This window comes from Oncorhynchus clarkii, chromosome 10 (genome assembly GCF_045791955.1).
Source record: "Oncorhynchus clarkii lewisi isolate Uvic-CL-2024 chromosome 10, UVic_Ocla_1.0, whole genome shotgun sequence".
Classification (NCBI taxonomy): domain Eukaryota; kingdom Metazoa; phylum Chordata; class Actinopteri; order Salmoniformes; family Salmonidae; genus Oncorhynchus; species Oncorhynchus clarkii.
The window spans coordinates 19,320,030-19,334,288 of record NC_092156.1 but is presented as its reverse complement, the minus strand read 5'-3'; the positions used below and the strand labels follow the sequence as shown (position 1 = coordinate 19,334,288).

The 14,259-nt window shown below is 41.5% G+C and overlaps 1 protein-coding gene across 2 annotated transcripts in view; it reads right to left on the bottom strand.

Annotated features, from left to right (window-relative positions):
• Window positions 1-8,840, bottom strand: part of LOC139418101 (14-3-3 protein epsilon) — a 21,320-nt gene extending 12,480 nt beyond the window's left edge. Inside the window, exon 1 of one of the 2 annotated variants that reach the window (XM_071167283.1) lies at window positions 8,617-8,840. In XM_071167283.1, the coding sequence (XP_071023384.1) occupies window positions 8,617-8,680 (64 nt within the window). In that variant the 5' untranslated portion in view covers window positions 8,681-8,840. The remainder of the gene's footprint in view (window positions 1-8,616) is intronic. The other variant, XM_071167282.1, reaches the window with a different exon arrangement.
• Window positions 8,841-14,259: the final 5,419 nt, after the last annotated feature.

Below are 14,259 nucleotides of genomic sequence, written 5' to 3'. Positions count from 1 at the left end.
AAATATGGGGAGTGGTTCTCAGTAATATGTTGTATTTGCCCCAAATTAAAACACTTTGTATTCGGGGCAAAAATGTAATTCATTTATCACATTTTTTTTGCAGTATTACTTTAGTGCCTTGTTGCAAACAAACAAACTGCACATTTTAGAATATTTGTATTATGTACAGGCTTCCTTTTCACTCTGTCAATTAGGTTAGTATTGAGGATGTTCTTGATTCATCATCAGTTCTCCCATCAGACATTAAACTATGTAACCTTTTTAAAGTAACCATTGGCCTCGCGCTGAGCGGTTTCCTTCCTCTCCGGCAAGGAGTTAGGAAGGACGCCTGTATCCTTGTAGTGACTGGGTGTATTGATACACCATCCAAAGTGTAATTAATAACTTCACTATGCTCATTGGAAAACCTCCTTGGTCTGTGGTTGAATGCGTGGTTGAAATACACTGCTCAACTGAGGGACCTTACATGTGTGGGGTTCAGAATCAAGTTAAATACTATTGTTGCAAACAGAGTGAGTCCATGCAACTTGTGACTTGTTTTGAAAATTTTTGAAAAGCATCACGTCTAACTAGTGCTCAGCAACTCTGCTGCCCTGACACTTGATGTGTCTATAAAAAAATAAAAAAACATTGTTAACTGTTCACCCCATTAATCAAGGAAAGAGGAATACTAGTCCATCTCTGGGGAGGGGGAGGGAGAGTCCAGGCATGGCAGAGGAGTTACCACCACCATTACAACACCACATTGGAATTCGTTCAGGTCTGTTGAGTGCCCAGGATCACTGAAGCTGGGGGCAGTGTATAAGTGCACTTCGTCAAAGAGGCAGCGGCAAGGAGGGGAAGGATTAAAAAGTAAATGAGCAGTCTCTGCAAAGATACCCACTAAGAAGATAGCCCGTCTGAGCCATTTGCACAAACATTGGGGCTGGATGACTCGTCTGAGCTGGAGAGAGGGGTTACGTAAGAGAGTGGCGCACTGGTGCCTCGTCTCCTCCCGTCCTTCAGCCCTTATGTCCGGGGGGCTGCATAGGCACATACCACCAGCTCGTACACCCCCACCCCACCTAGCTCTCTGGTCTGGCTCGACCCCAGCTATACTATCCGCCTTGCACATTCCTCTGTGCCAAAGGGGGAATGGCCTGTTCCACAGCATGCCTGCGGGGGGGGGGGGTCCAGTCTGGCTCTGAGCCCCTACAGGGGATTGTCCCCTTTCAGGAGGCCTAACGACAGGAGGGGTGGGGGGTGTTGCCTCTCTCAACAGTGGCTAGAGCTGGTAGAGAACAGTATCCTGTTTCAGAGCAGAGCAAAAGAGACCAGACTGCCTTGCCCGTGTGTACCGCTGGTGAATCTTTGATAATAGAATCTAGAAAACTGAAAGCAGGTGCTACTACAGCAACTAATGGTATGCCTTTGTATAGAGTAGCATTCAGACACCTTGACATCTACATTTTGTTACGTTACAACCTTATTCTAAAATCGATTAAATAAATGTTTTTCCTCAATCGTGGGGAGAAAGGCCTTGGTCAGGGAAGTGAGGGAGGGACAGGGAGACTAGTCAGGATCGAGGGAGAGATGAACACAGCAAAGTACAGAGAGATCCATGATGAAAGCCTGCCCCAGAGAGCTCAGGACCTCAGACTGGAGCGAAGGTTCACCTTTCAACAGGACAACAACCCTAAGCACACAGCCAGACAACGCAGGAGTGGCTTCAAAGTCTCTGAAAGTCCTTGAGTGTCCCAACCAGAGCCCGGAGTTAAACCCAATCGAACATCTCTGGACAGACCTGAAAATAGCTGTGCAGCGACGCTCCCCATCCAACCTGACAAGAGCTTGAGAAGATCTGCAGAGAAGAATGAGAGACCTCCCCAAATACAGGTGTGCCAAACTTGTAGCATCATACCCAAGAAGACTTGAGGCTGTAATCACTGCCAAAGGTGCTTCAACAAAGTACTGAGTAAAGGTTCTGAATACTTATGTAAATGTGATAGTTTACATTTTTGTATACATTTGCAAGCTTTGTGTGTAGATTGGGGGGGGGGGGGGGGACTATTTAATACATTTTATAATAAGGCTGTAACGTAACAAAACGTGGAAAAAGTAAAAGGGTCTGAATAAGAGGTTGGTCGATTAAACGAAATGGCCGATTTCAAGTTTTCATAATCGGAAATCTGTATTTTTGGACACCGTTTTGGCAGTTTTTTTAATATATATATTTTTTTACACCTTTATTTAATATTTATTTAACTAGGCAAGTCAGTTAAGAACACATTCTTACTTTCAATGACGGCCTAGGAACGGTGGGTTAACTGCCTCGTTCAGGGGCAGAACTACAGATTTTCACCTCGTCAGCTCAGGGGATCCAATCTTGCAACCTTACAGTTAACAAGTCCAACACTACAACCACCTGCCTCTCGTTGCACTCCACGAGGAGACTGCCTGTTACGCAAATGCAGTAAGCCAAAGTAAGGTTCTAGCTAGCATTAGACTTATCTTATAAAAAACAATCAATCATAATCACTAGTTAACTACACATGGTTGATGATATTACTAGTTTATCAAGCGTGTCCTGCGTTGCATATAATCTGACTGAGCATACAAGTATCTGACTGGCAGCAGCAGGCTCGTAAGCATTCATTCAAACAGCACTTTCGTGCGTTTTGCCAGCAGCTCTTCGTTGTGCGTCAAGCATTGCACTGTTTATGACTTCAAGCCTATCAACTCCCGAGATGAGGCTGGTGTAACCGAAGTGAAATGGCTAGCTAGTTAGCGGGGTTCGCACTAATAGCGTTTCAAACGTCACTCGCTCTGAGACTTGGAGTGGTTGTTCCCCTTGCTCTGCATGGGTAACGCTGCTTCGAGAGTAGCTGTTGTCATTGTGTTCCTGGTTCGAGCCCAGGGAGGAGCGAGGAGAGAGACGGAAGCTATACTGTTACACTGGCAATACTAAAGTGCCTATAAGAACATCCAATAGTCAAAGTTTAATGAAATACAAATGGTATAGAGAGAAATAGTCATATAATAACTACAACTTAAAACTTCTTACCTGGAAATATTGAAGACTCATGTTAAAAGGAACCACCTGCTTTCAAATGTTCTCATGTTCTGAGCAAGGAACTGAAACGTTAGCTTTCTTACATAGCACATATTGCACTTTTACTTTCTTCTCCAACACTGTTTTTGCATTATTTAAACCAAATTGAACATGTTTCATTAATTGAGGCTAAATTGATTTTATTGATGTATTATATTAAGTTAAAATAAGTTTTCATTCAGTATTGTTGTAATTGTCATTATTACATATAAATACTTTATTTTTTATAAATCAGCCGATTAATCGGTATGGGCTTTTTTGGTCCTCCAATAATCGGCATCGGTGTTGAAAAATCATAAATCAGTCGACCTCTAGTCTGAATACTTTCTGAATGCACTGTATAACCCAACGACACTAGTCGGAGAGGAGCGTGAACTAACTGTTACTGCTTCTATGGTGAATGCAGAGTAAATAGAAGCTTTCTAGCTAAATAAAGTGGACAATGACAGAAGCTGTGCAATAAAGCTACGTTTTTCTGTGAGTTGTCACCTGTCAGGGACTGGTCCAAATTAAGGGGCCACAGTTCCGGTCTGGAAGCACGCTTGACTGCACCTACAGTATTGCTTCGGTACTGCAGTTTAACTGCATCACGGCGGAGAAAGGTCATTACCGTCGACGGCCCCATAGAGACGTCAAATTTTAAAATGCCTAACAAGACATTAGTCATCACCTTTGGGAGACAAAAAACATGCATTAACTTAAATTGTCGCCCAGGCCACTCACAGCCGAAGATATTAACATTTTATATTCATGCTCTGAGGTCATGACCCCAGCTCGCCAAGGGAAGTGCCGATTGGCTTGTTGAGCTCTCCACATGCTCTGACAGAGTTCCTGGAGCATGTGTGCGACATACTGCTGTCTTTCCAGTGTGCACTGAGTGCTTGAGTGCAGGCGGAGTAATCTCAGTAAGGAAGATGGCAGCAACTCCGGAACTGCGTATGCGAATGTGATTACATTGACAACAAGGGTTGGCCATATTTGAGGCGGTCTCGTTCTTATTATACCTCAGTGGTCCAAATTCACGTTTCGCCACCCCCATCTAACTAGCTGAGAGTACCTGACGCTGTTCATTGAGTGTTATTTCTAGCCAAATCCCTAGGACATCGTACACTAAACCCTAACCATAACCAAACCCGAGCCTTAGCCAGTGATGTTAACCGTTAAATGGGTTAGCCGCCAAAAACACATTTGACCGGTCATGCTTATCGGTCTATAGGTAAATTAGCATACTTTAGTGAAATTAAATTGGTAGGTGTATTTTTGTTAGTCATGCATGTATCTTATCACACACGCACAGCATACAGAGCCTAGCTGACCATCACCTGTCAGACAGCACGAAAGTAGCTCTTCGCTGGAGTGAAAGTGCTTTTGTAAGCCCAGTCATTGCACAACAAACAACTAAATGTAATTGGGTGTTAAAGGAGCTATTTTAATTTCTCAACTCATAATTAAAGCACGCCTCCCATTTGCCATTCGAGTGCGTAGGCTATAGTCAACGGTAGGCAGGCTATCAGCGCGTCACCTACCACTTTGCAATGTGAGCTTGAGGCAGTAATTGTCTGAAAGCTGAACCTTTTACTTTACTTCAAATAATGTGGCATGTCTTACCTTGCTTCAAAGTAGCCTTGCAAAAATCTATCCATAGAAACAGCGGCAATGATTTTTTTAAAGACTTCCTGATGCCATTAACTAGTATTTCTCTCCTGTTCTGTTGGTTTCATATCAACTTCTGTTGTCCAGAAGCAAAAAGGCACAACCCTAGTCATATTAGCAACCCACACTGGTTTCTGAGATTTTCATCATCGTCACATATGGAACATTAACCAGTTAATGAGGGTCAGTTACTTGGCAGCAAAATGTACAGATATGTGCATCCCTAACACTTACTGTAAGCATTTTACACTGAACAAAAATATAAATGCTGAAATAAAATATCCCAGAATGTTCCATAAGCACAAAAAGCTTCTCAAATGTGCACCGGTCAGGTGCGTCATATCAAGAATCTGATTAAACAGCATAATCATTACAGCAGTTTACCCACTGTTCCTAGGCCGTCATTAAAAATAAGAATTTGTTCTTAACTAGTCTAGTTAAATAATGGTTAAAAAAAATAAAATAAAAAAATAATTAAGGGAGCGTGCAATTGGCATGCTGACTGCAGGAATGTCCACCAGAGCTGTTGCCAGAGAACTGAATGATAATTTCTCTACCATAAGCCACCTCCGTCATTTTAAAGAATTTGGCAATACGCCCAACCGGCTTCACAACTGCAGACCATGTGTATGGTGTCGTGTGGGCAAGCAGTTTGTGAAGAGAGTGCCTGACAGTGGGGATATTGTATGGGGAGGCATAAGCAACGGACAATGAACACAATTGCATTTTATCAGTGGCAATTTGAATGCACAGATACCGTGACGAGATTCTAAGGCCCACTGTCGTGCTATTCATCCGCTACAATCACCTCATGTTTCAGCGTGAGAATGCACGGCCCCATGTCGCAAGGATCTGTATACAATTCCTGGAAGCTGACCATTTCCCAGTTCATCCATGGCCTGCATACTCACCAGACATGTCACCAATTGAGCATGTTTGGGATGCTCTGGATCAACATGCACAACAGCATGTTCCAGTTCCCACCATCATCCAACATTCGCACAGCCATTGAAGAGGAGTGGGACAACATTCTATAATCAACAGCCTGATCAACTCATTGCAAAGGAGCTGTGCCGCGCTGCATTAGGCAAATGGTGGTCACAACAGATACTGTTTTTCTGATCAAAGCTCCTACCTTTTTTCGTTATGGTATCACAATCATGTGAAATCCATATGAATTTATTTCAATAGACTGATTGCCTTATATGAACTGAATGTAACTCAGGGCCATCCCAAGGATCCCGGACAGCAAGGACCATTCACTAAGGCAAAGCCTGCAGTGAGAGGCAGTGCTTTGCCAGTGGCTAATTTTGTGATGGATGTTTTTCCTTTCAAGTGACTACTACCAGAACTACTACCAGTTAAATCCGTACTATCAATAAAAACAGCTAAATACCAAATAAAACGTTGCAAAACTTCCGGGAACGCTTGTGAAACAGACCAAGCCGGGGTTTTAGAAGTCAATGAGAGAAGGGGAAATTCTTCCTTTGTTCTTCATTTTCACAAAGTCTAAAGCCACAACCTAGATTTGAGCCAATGTATTAACTAGCTGAACATGTTATTACTCCAATCTCATGAAAGTGACAACTGACATGTTTTCATTTTTGTCAAAAAAATTATATTTAAGGAGTGCCTCTGATTTGAGGGCCTGTACATGCAGCTTAGCTAGTAAACTTCGCCATGACATCGCCTACAAGTGTGCTCTGGGATTTCTATTGGAGAAGCAGTTTTAGCCTATCTTCATACTGTACTGTCTTTGCCAATACCTTGAAAATGTGTCCTCTTGTTTTCCAGCTGGCTAGCATGAGGCTTCTGAGCCTAGGCAATATATTTGTTGGAATCGGTGCAGCTCGTCCTCCTTCCCCTAAAGTAACAGTTTTCCACATTTAAAAATATTTGTGGTGCTCCTAAATTGTCTGTGGTGCTTACATTCATGTTTTTTCCTCAAAATTAAGAAATCTTTAGAGGTGTGGTACCTTGACTGTTTATACCGATCTAAAACACAAATCTGCAATGCTTTAGGCGAGAAAGAAGCAGTTAAATGCCAGAGAAAGATGCGACTGATGCACATGGGAATAATCTCTGGTTTGTCTCTGACATTCAGAAACTGAGATATGATCTTCTAAAGTTGGAGTCAAAAATAGTAAGACTTGTGTGAATATTGCCATCAATTGAACTAATCACTTTCTGTAAAAGAGAATGTTTAATTAAATTGAGGGCTCATAAATCATAAAACATTTGGTAGCTGAATAACATTTGGGGAAATTGGGTCTAGACTTTATTTTTGTTATCCATTATTACTATTATATAGCCTACCTAAAATATGTAATGAGTCTTGCAAAACTATATAGAAATGAGCTTCAAAACACAGAGTCCCTCAAATTAAACCCTTGCTGCATGACAGAGATCCATATTACAGCAAACTATAACTATCCCTAGATTTGACTACAGCATTAAAACAGTGTTGCTCTATTGTAGAAGTATTTAAACCCCACGAAGGGCCAATGAATGATTAGTACAACAGTTATTTGATGTGGACACCCTTGTAAGCCAGGAGCCAAGTAACTAACCCAAGCTTGCCATGTCAATGCCTGTAACATTGTAACCATATTTGTCTGTTAGCACGTGTTATCCAACTTGCACTACTAATAAAAAATAATCGACAAATGAGACACAACAGCTCATTTGTCAAGGTACTGACTGGCTAGCTGAAACGTGTTGCACTGACTGGCTTGGGAAAATGTAATGAGACACCATTAGCTATCCCGGTAACAACCACACCCACTCGGCTTGCCAGGGACTGCGTTCTTTCCACAGTTAGGCTAATAAGGTAGCTCGCGCTATCTAGCTAGCTATAACATTATACAAAACTGACAGCTAATGTTAGCGTGTTGAGTTTAATGTTCGCTTGCTAGCTAAGTTAGCTAGCTAACTACATGGCTCTGACGTTAGCTATCGAAATAGCGAAATGGCTCTGGTCGGTAGCTAATGTTAATTGGCTCTGGTTGATATACTGTTTAGCCAATCATGTCAAGGCAACAGTTAGCCAACTGGCGTCTAGAATAGAAAACTAATAACAAGATAGTTACCCAACGTGTACTAGCTACTGTAGATAGCTAACTACATGTGTTGCAGAAAACCCGAAACCCAACCCACAAAGCTGTCGTCGCAAATGCGTTTGACAGCCTGTGTGCGCACACACACACACACAATAGAAAGTTAGCTAGCGTCAAGACCAACTAACTAGCTAGATTAACCAAGCTGCAGATTATTATACTGTCACAATAACTATTTCATCAAATCAGCCAATTATTTTAGCTAGCTAACAAATTAGCTTGCGGTAACTCATCACCATGGTAGCTAAAGTTGTACAGTAGCTAACGTCTCCTTTATGCATATTATAAAACAGTTAGCCGCCATTGTAACACAGCTAACGTTGCTAACAGGCTATAGTTTACTAGTTAGCAATATTAGCTACAATATAATAGCTAGTTAACGTTAGTTGTATATCTATTGAGGGCCAACAACGACGTCGGAACTTCGGCACCACCAGCAGAAATAACCAATGGGTTTCAAGAAAGTAACTAGTTATAGCGTATACTGAATGACACATGCTAACGCTGAATGCCCAAAAACACAGTCATACACGTGTTAAACATTATTTCTAACTAACATTATTCAGTCAAACAAAACCACTTCTCTAAACGTTAAATGACTAGTTCGGAAACCCTCTTCTCCGCCATTTTGTCTCTACTACGATCTCTCACTAACCATCTTCAACCCACCTCGAAGCCCCCCGTTAGTAGAGTAGGGGGGGACAAGCGAATGAGACTGAGGCATACTCCGCATTGACGGTATATCTCAGCCCTTACCATCGTATCTCTCAGCTTGTTCGGCGAGTTTGGCCTGGTATACTAAATGCTCTCGATCTGCCATGGTGTTCGGGGTCGGACTGTCGATGGAGAGCGGATCGAACTTGTGTATGTCTGTCTCAGTCGGCGGTTCTTAGTGGAGCAACTGCAGCGTCCCCACTCTCTAGCTACCGGTAGCAGCAGCACTGGTGTAAAGATGGCGTCGGAACTCCATCCGGGACACCAACGCAATCCATGACGCCACCGTGTCTCAATTTACATATCTTTATGACGTCTAACTGTAATCCAAAAATCTGTTGAAAGATAATGTGATACACATATTACTATTAAAAATATGTTGTTATTATATAATCATTTCAGCATGATATTAGTGTGTATAGTTCACACACCAGTCATTCACATTTTTGTATTCAGCTCTGGTTGACACCTTTGACCAGTGATGGGGAAACGAAGCTTCCTGATGCGTTGAGTCTTTCCAGCAAATTGTGTTGAAAATAGGTTCAATACATTGGCTTTGGTCAACAGTGTACACTAGTGCCACCTGCTGGTGAAAATAAATTAGAGCAGACAAATTATTATAGAAGATGTCCCACACGCTGTAGCGAGTGCACATAATAGCCTTTTTGTCTTCTACCAAAACCAATAAGGTTTGACAAAATGAAGCTTGGGACTTCATTGATCACGTGTTTCTAATAAAGTGATATAGGCATAGGCACAATGCTTTGAAGTAAACAGCTTAGCGATTTCGAAGCACGACTTTTGACCAGACAGACAAACAACTCCTTATCATTGCTGGAATCCATAATGTTATTATAATCAGATTATTTAAAATCAGATTCGGTACAGACAACCCCAGACCCAACTCATCAGAATGCCTCCACCCTATGACCTAACTGGCAATTTAGATCAGTCTGATGTGGTCCTGATAATGGAAAAAAGGGTCAGTGTGTTGTCTTTTATTATACAATTATATAGATATACAGTTGAAGTCAGAACTTTAAATACACCTGAGCCAAATACATTTAAACTCAATTATTCACATTTCCTGACATTTAATCCTAGTAAAAATTCCTTGTCTTAGGTCAGTTAGGATCACCACTTTATTTTAAGAATGTGAAATGTCAGAATAATAGTAGAGAGAATGATTTATTTCAGAATGCCTTTCTTTCATCACATTTCCTGTGTGTTAGATGTTTACATACTAATTGAGTGTATTTGGTAGCATTGCCTTTAATTTGTTTAACTTGGGTAAAATGTTTCGGATAGCCTTCCACAAGCTTCCCACAATAAATTGGGTGAATTTTGGCCCATTCCTCCTAACATACCTGGTGTAACTGAGTCAGGTTTGTAGGCCTCCTTGCTCGCACATGGTTTTTCAGTTCTGCCCACAAATTTTCTATAGGATTTAGGTCAGGGCTTTGTGATGGCCACTCCAATATCTTGACTTTGTTGTCTTTAAGCCATTTTTCCACAACTTTGGAAGTATGCTTGGGGTCATAGTCCATTTGGAAGACCCATTTGAGACCAAGCTTTAACTTCCTGACTGATGTCTTGAGATGTTGCTTCAATATATTCACATACTTTTCCTTCCTCATGAAGCCATCTATTATGTTAAGTGCACCAGTCCCTCCTGCAGCAAAGCACCGCCACAACATGATACTGCCACTCCTGTGCTTCACGGTTGGGATGGTGTTCTTCGGCTTGCAAGCCTCCCCCTTTTTTCTCAAAACATAACGATGGTCATTATGGCCAAATAGTTATATTTTTGTTTCATCAGACCAGAGGACATTTCTCCGAAAAGTACTATCTTTGTCCTCATGTGCAGTTGCAAACCGTAGTCTGGCTTTTTTATGGTGGTTTTGGAGAAGTGGCTTCTTCCTTGCAGAGCGGCCTTTCAGGTTATGTCGATATAGGACTCGTTTTACTGTGGATATAGATACTTTTCTACCTGTTTCCTCCAGCATCTTCACATTGTCCTTTGCTGTTGTCCCGGGATTGATTTGCACTTTTCACAGCAAAGTACGTTCATCTCTAGGAGACAGAACGCATCTCCTTCCTGAGCGGTATGATGGCTGCGTGGTCCCATGGTGTTTATACTTGCTTACTATTGTTTGTACAGGTGAACGTGGTACCTTCAGGCGTTTGGAAATTGCTCCCAAGGATGAACCAGACTTGTGGAGGTCTACAATTTTTTGTCTGAGGTCTTGGCTGATTTCTTTTGATTTTCCCATGATGTTAAGGAAAGAGGCACTGAGTTTGAAGGTAGGCCTTGAAATACATCCACAAATACACCTCCAATTGACTCAAATGATGTCAATTAGCCTATCAGAAGCTTCTAAAGCCATGACCATTTTCTGGAGTCTTCCAAGATGTTTAAAGCACAGTCAACTTAGTATATGTAAACTTCTGACCCACTGGAATTGTGATAGAGTGAATTATAAGTGAAATAATCTCTGTAAACAATTGTTGGAAAAATTAATTGTGTCATGCACAAAGTAGATGTCCTAACCGACTTGCCAAAACTATAGTTTGTTAACAAGAAATTTGTGGAGATTTAATGACTCCAACCCTAGTATATGTAAACTTCCGACTTCAACTGTATACAATACCAGTCAATTGTTTGGTCACGCCTACTCATTCAGGGGTTTTTCTTTTTGAAATAACACATATGGAATCATGTCATAACCAAAAAAGTGTTAAACAAATCAAAATATACTTATATTTAAGATTCTTCAAAGTAGCCACCCTTTGCCTTGATGACAGCTTTGCACCCTCTTGGCATCATCTCTACCATCTTCACCTGAGATTATTTCCAAAAGTCTTTCGTTCAAATGTTTTTTTTGAACACACACAAGAATGGTGTATAGGTATAAAAGACAAGTATTCCCCCCTATTCCTCTCGCGCCTGCTCGGGTGGCGGGGCAAGCACATGCTGCCCAAAAGTAGATTAAAATATTACAATTGGAGTGTGTTACAATATACAAATTCACAGCACCAAAGAGGCAAGTAAGAGAGGAAAGGCTGCCAGATTTGATCAAATGTTGATAATTCATTGTACAGAATATATCTAATTCTTACTAATTGTACAGTGTTTGCCAGTTCGCTGAGCCATAATTTGGTAGAGGGAGCTTCCCTCCTTTTCCAAAACAGCAAGATATTTTTTTTTGCTGAAATGAGACAGTAAGAGATGAGTTGTTTTGGGGGGTTGGTTTATCCGTTTAGGGAATCAGACTCTCCCAGGATTATGAGGTGCGGGTCTGGGTCTATTGAAGTCTCCAGAACTTCAGAGAGGATATAAGCCAGATACAGCATCGCATGATTATATTGCTAAGCAATGCCGGTCTAAACATAAACCATCAGCAACCGACATAGACAGCAGTACATATACATATTGTGGGTTAGGAGATCGGAACAAGGATTTTACTAAATTAAACGTACCCCCCAATCAAAAAATAAAAACTATATATTTTTGTATATATATATATATATTTTTTGTATATATATATATATATATATATACCCAATGGGGCAAAAAAAAATACTTTTTTTCCACCATAATTTGCAAATAAATTCATTAAAAATCCTACAATGTGATTTTCTGGATTTTTTTCTCATTTTGTCTATCATAGTTGAAGTGTACCTATGATGAAAATTACAGGCCTCTCTCATCTTTTTAAGTGGGAGAACTTGCACAATTGGTGGCTGAATAAGTACTTTTTTGCCCCACTGTATATAGTGGGGATAACAAGTATTTGATACACTGCCGATTTTAAAGGTTTTCCTACTTAGAAAGCATGTAGAGGTATGTCATTTTTTTAAATCATAGGTACACTTCAACTGTGAGAGACGGAATCTAAAACGAAAATCCAGAAAATCACATTGTACAATTTTTAAGTAATTAATTTGCATTTTATTGCATGACATAAGTATTTGATACACCAGAAAAGCAGAACTTAATATTTGGGACAGAAACATTTGTTTGCAATTACAGAGATCATACGTTTCCTGTAGTTCTTGACCAGGTTTGCACACACTGCAGCAGGGATTTTGGCCCACTCCTCCATACAGACATTCGCCAGATCCTTCAGGTTTCGGGGCTGTCGCTGGGCAATACGGACTTTCAGCTCCCTCCAAAGATTTTCTATTGGGTTCAGGTCTGGAGACTGGCTAGGCCACTCCAGGACCTCGAGATGCTTCTTACGGATTCACTCCTTAGTTGCCCTGGCTGTGTGTTTCGGGTCATTGTCATGCTGGAAGTCCCAGCCACAACCCATCTTCAATGCCCTTACTGAGGGAAGGAGGTTGTTGGCCAAGATCTTGCGATACATGGCCCCATCCATCCTCCCCTCAATACGGTGCAGTCGTCCTGTCCCCTTTGCAGAAAAGCATCCCCAAAAAATGATGTTTCCACCTCCATGCTTCACGGTTGGGATGGTGTTCTTGGGGTTGTACTCATCCTTCTTCTTCCTCCAAACACGGCTAGTGGAGTTTAGACCAAAAAGCTCTATTTTTGTCTCATCAGACCACATGACCTTCTCCCATACCTCCTCTGGATCATCCAGATGGTCATTGGCAAACTTCAGATGGGCCTGGATTTGCGCTGGCTTGAGCAGGGGGACCTTGCGTGCGCTGCAGGATTTTAATCCATGACGGCGTAGTGTTTTACTAATGGTTTTCTTTGAGACTGTGGTCCCAGCTCTCTTCAGGTCATTGACCAGGTCCTGCTGTGTAGTTCTGGGCTGATCCCTCACGATCATTGATGCCCCACGAGGTGAGATCTTGCATGGAGCCCCAGACAGAGGGTGATTGACCGTCATCTTGAACTTCTTCCATTTTCTAATAATTGCGCCAACAGTTGTTGCCTTCTCACCAAGCTGCTTGCCTATTGTCCTGTAGCCCATCCCAGGCTTGTGCAGGTCTACAATTTTATCCCTGATGTCCTTACACAGCTCTCTGGTCTTGGCCATTGTGGAGAGGTTGGAGTCTGTTTGATTGAGTGTGTGGACAGGTGTCTTTTATACAGGTAACAAATTCAAACAGGTGCAGTTAATACAGATAATGAGTGGAGAACAGGAGGGCTTCTTAAAGAAAAACTAACAGGTCTGTGAGAGCCGGAATTCTTACTGGTTGGTAGGTGATCAAATACTTATGTCATGCAATAAAATGCAAATTGATTACTTAAAACCTCTTGAAGCTAGGGGGCACTATTTTATGTTTGGAAAAATAACGTTCCCAAAGTAAATGGCCTATTTCTCAGGACCAGATGCTAGAATATGCATATAATCGACAGATTAGGATAGAAAACACTCTAAAGTTTCCAAAACTGTCAAAATATTGTCTGTGAGTATAACAAAACTGATATTGCAGGCGAAACCCTGAGAAAAATCAAACCAGGAAGTGGCTTCTATTTTGAAAACTCCATGTTCCATAGTCTCCCATTGCTCCATTTAAAGAGATATCAACCAGATTCCTTTTCCTATCGCTTACTCAGGATGTCAACAGTCTTCACACATATTTTCAGGGTTTTATTTTGAAGAATGAGCGTGAATGACCACATTGCGTAAGTGGATAGGTGGGGGCTCTCAGAGTGAATTAAGCGCAAAAGAGAAAGGCGGCCATTGTTACTCCCGGGCCTAGAGAAAA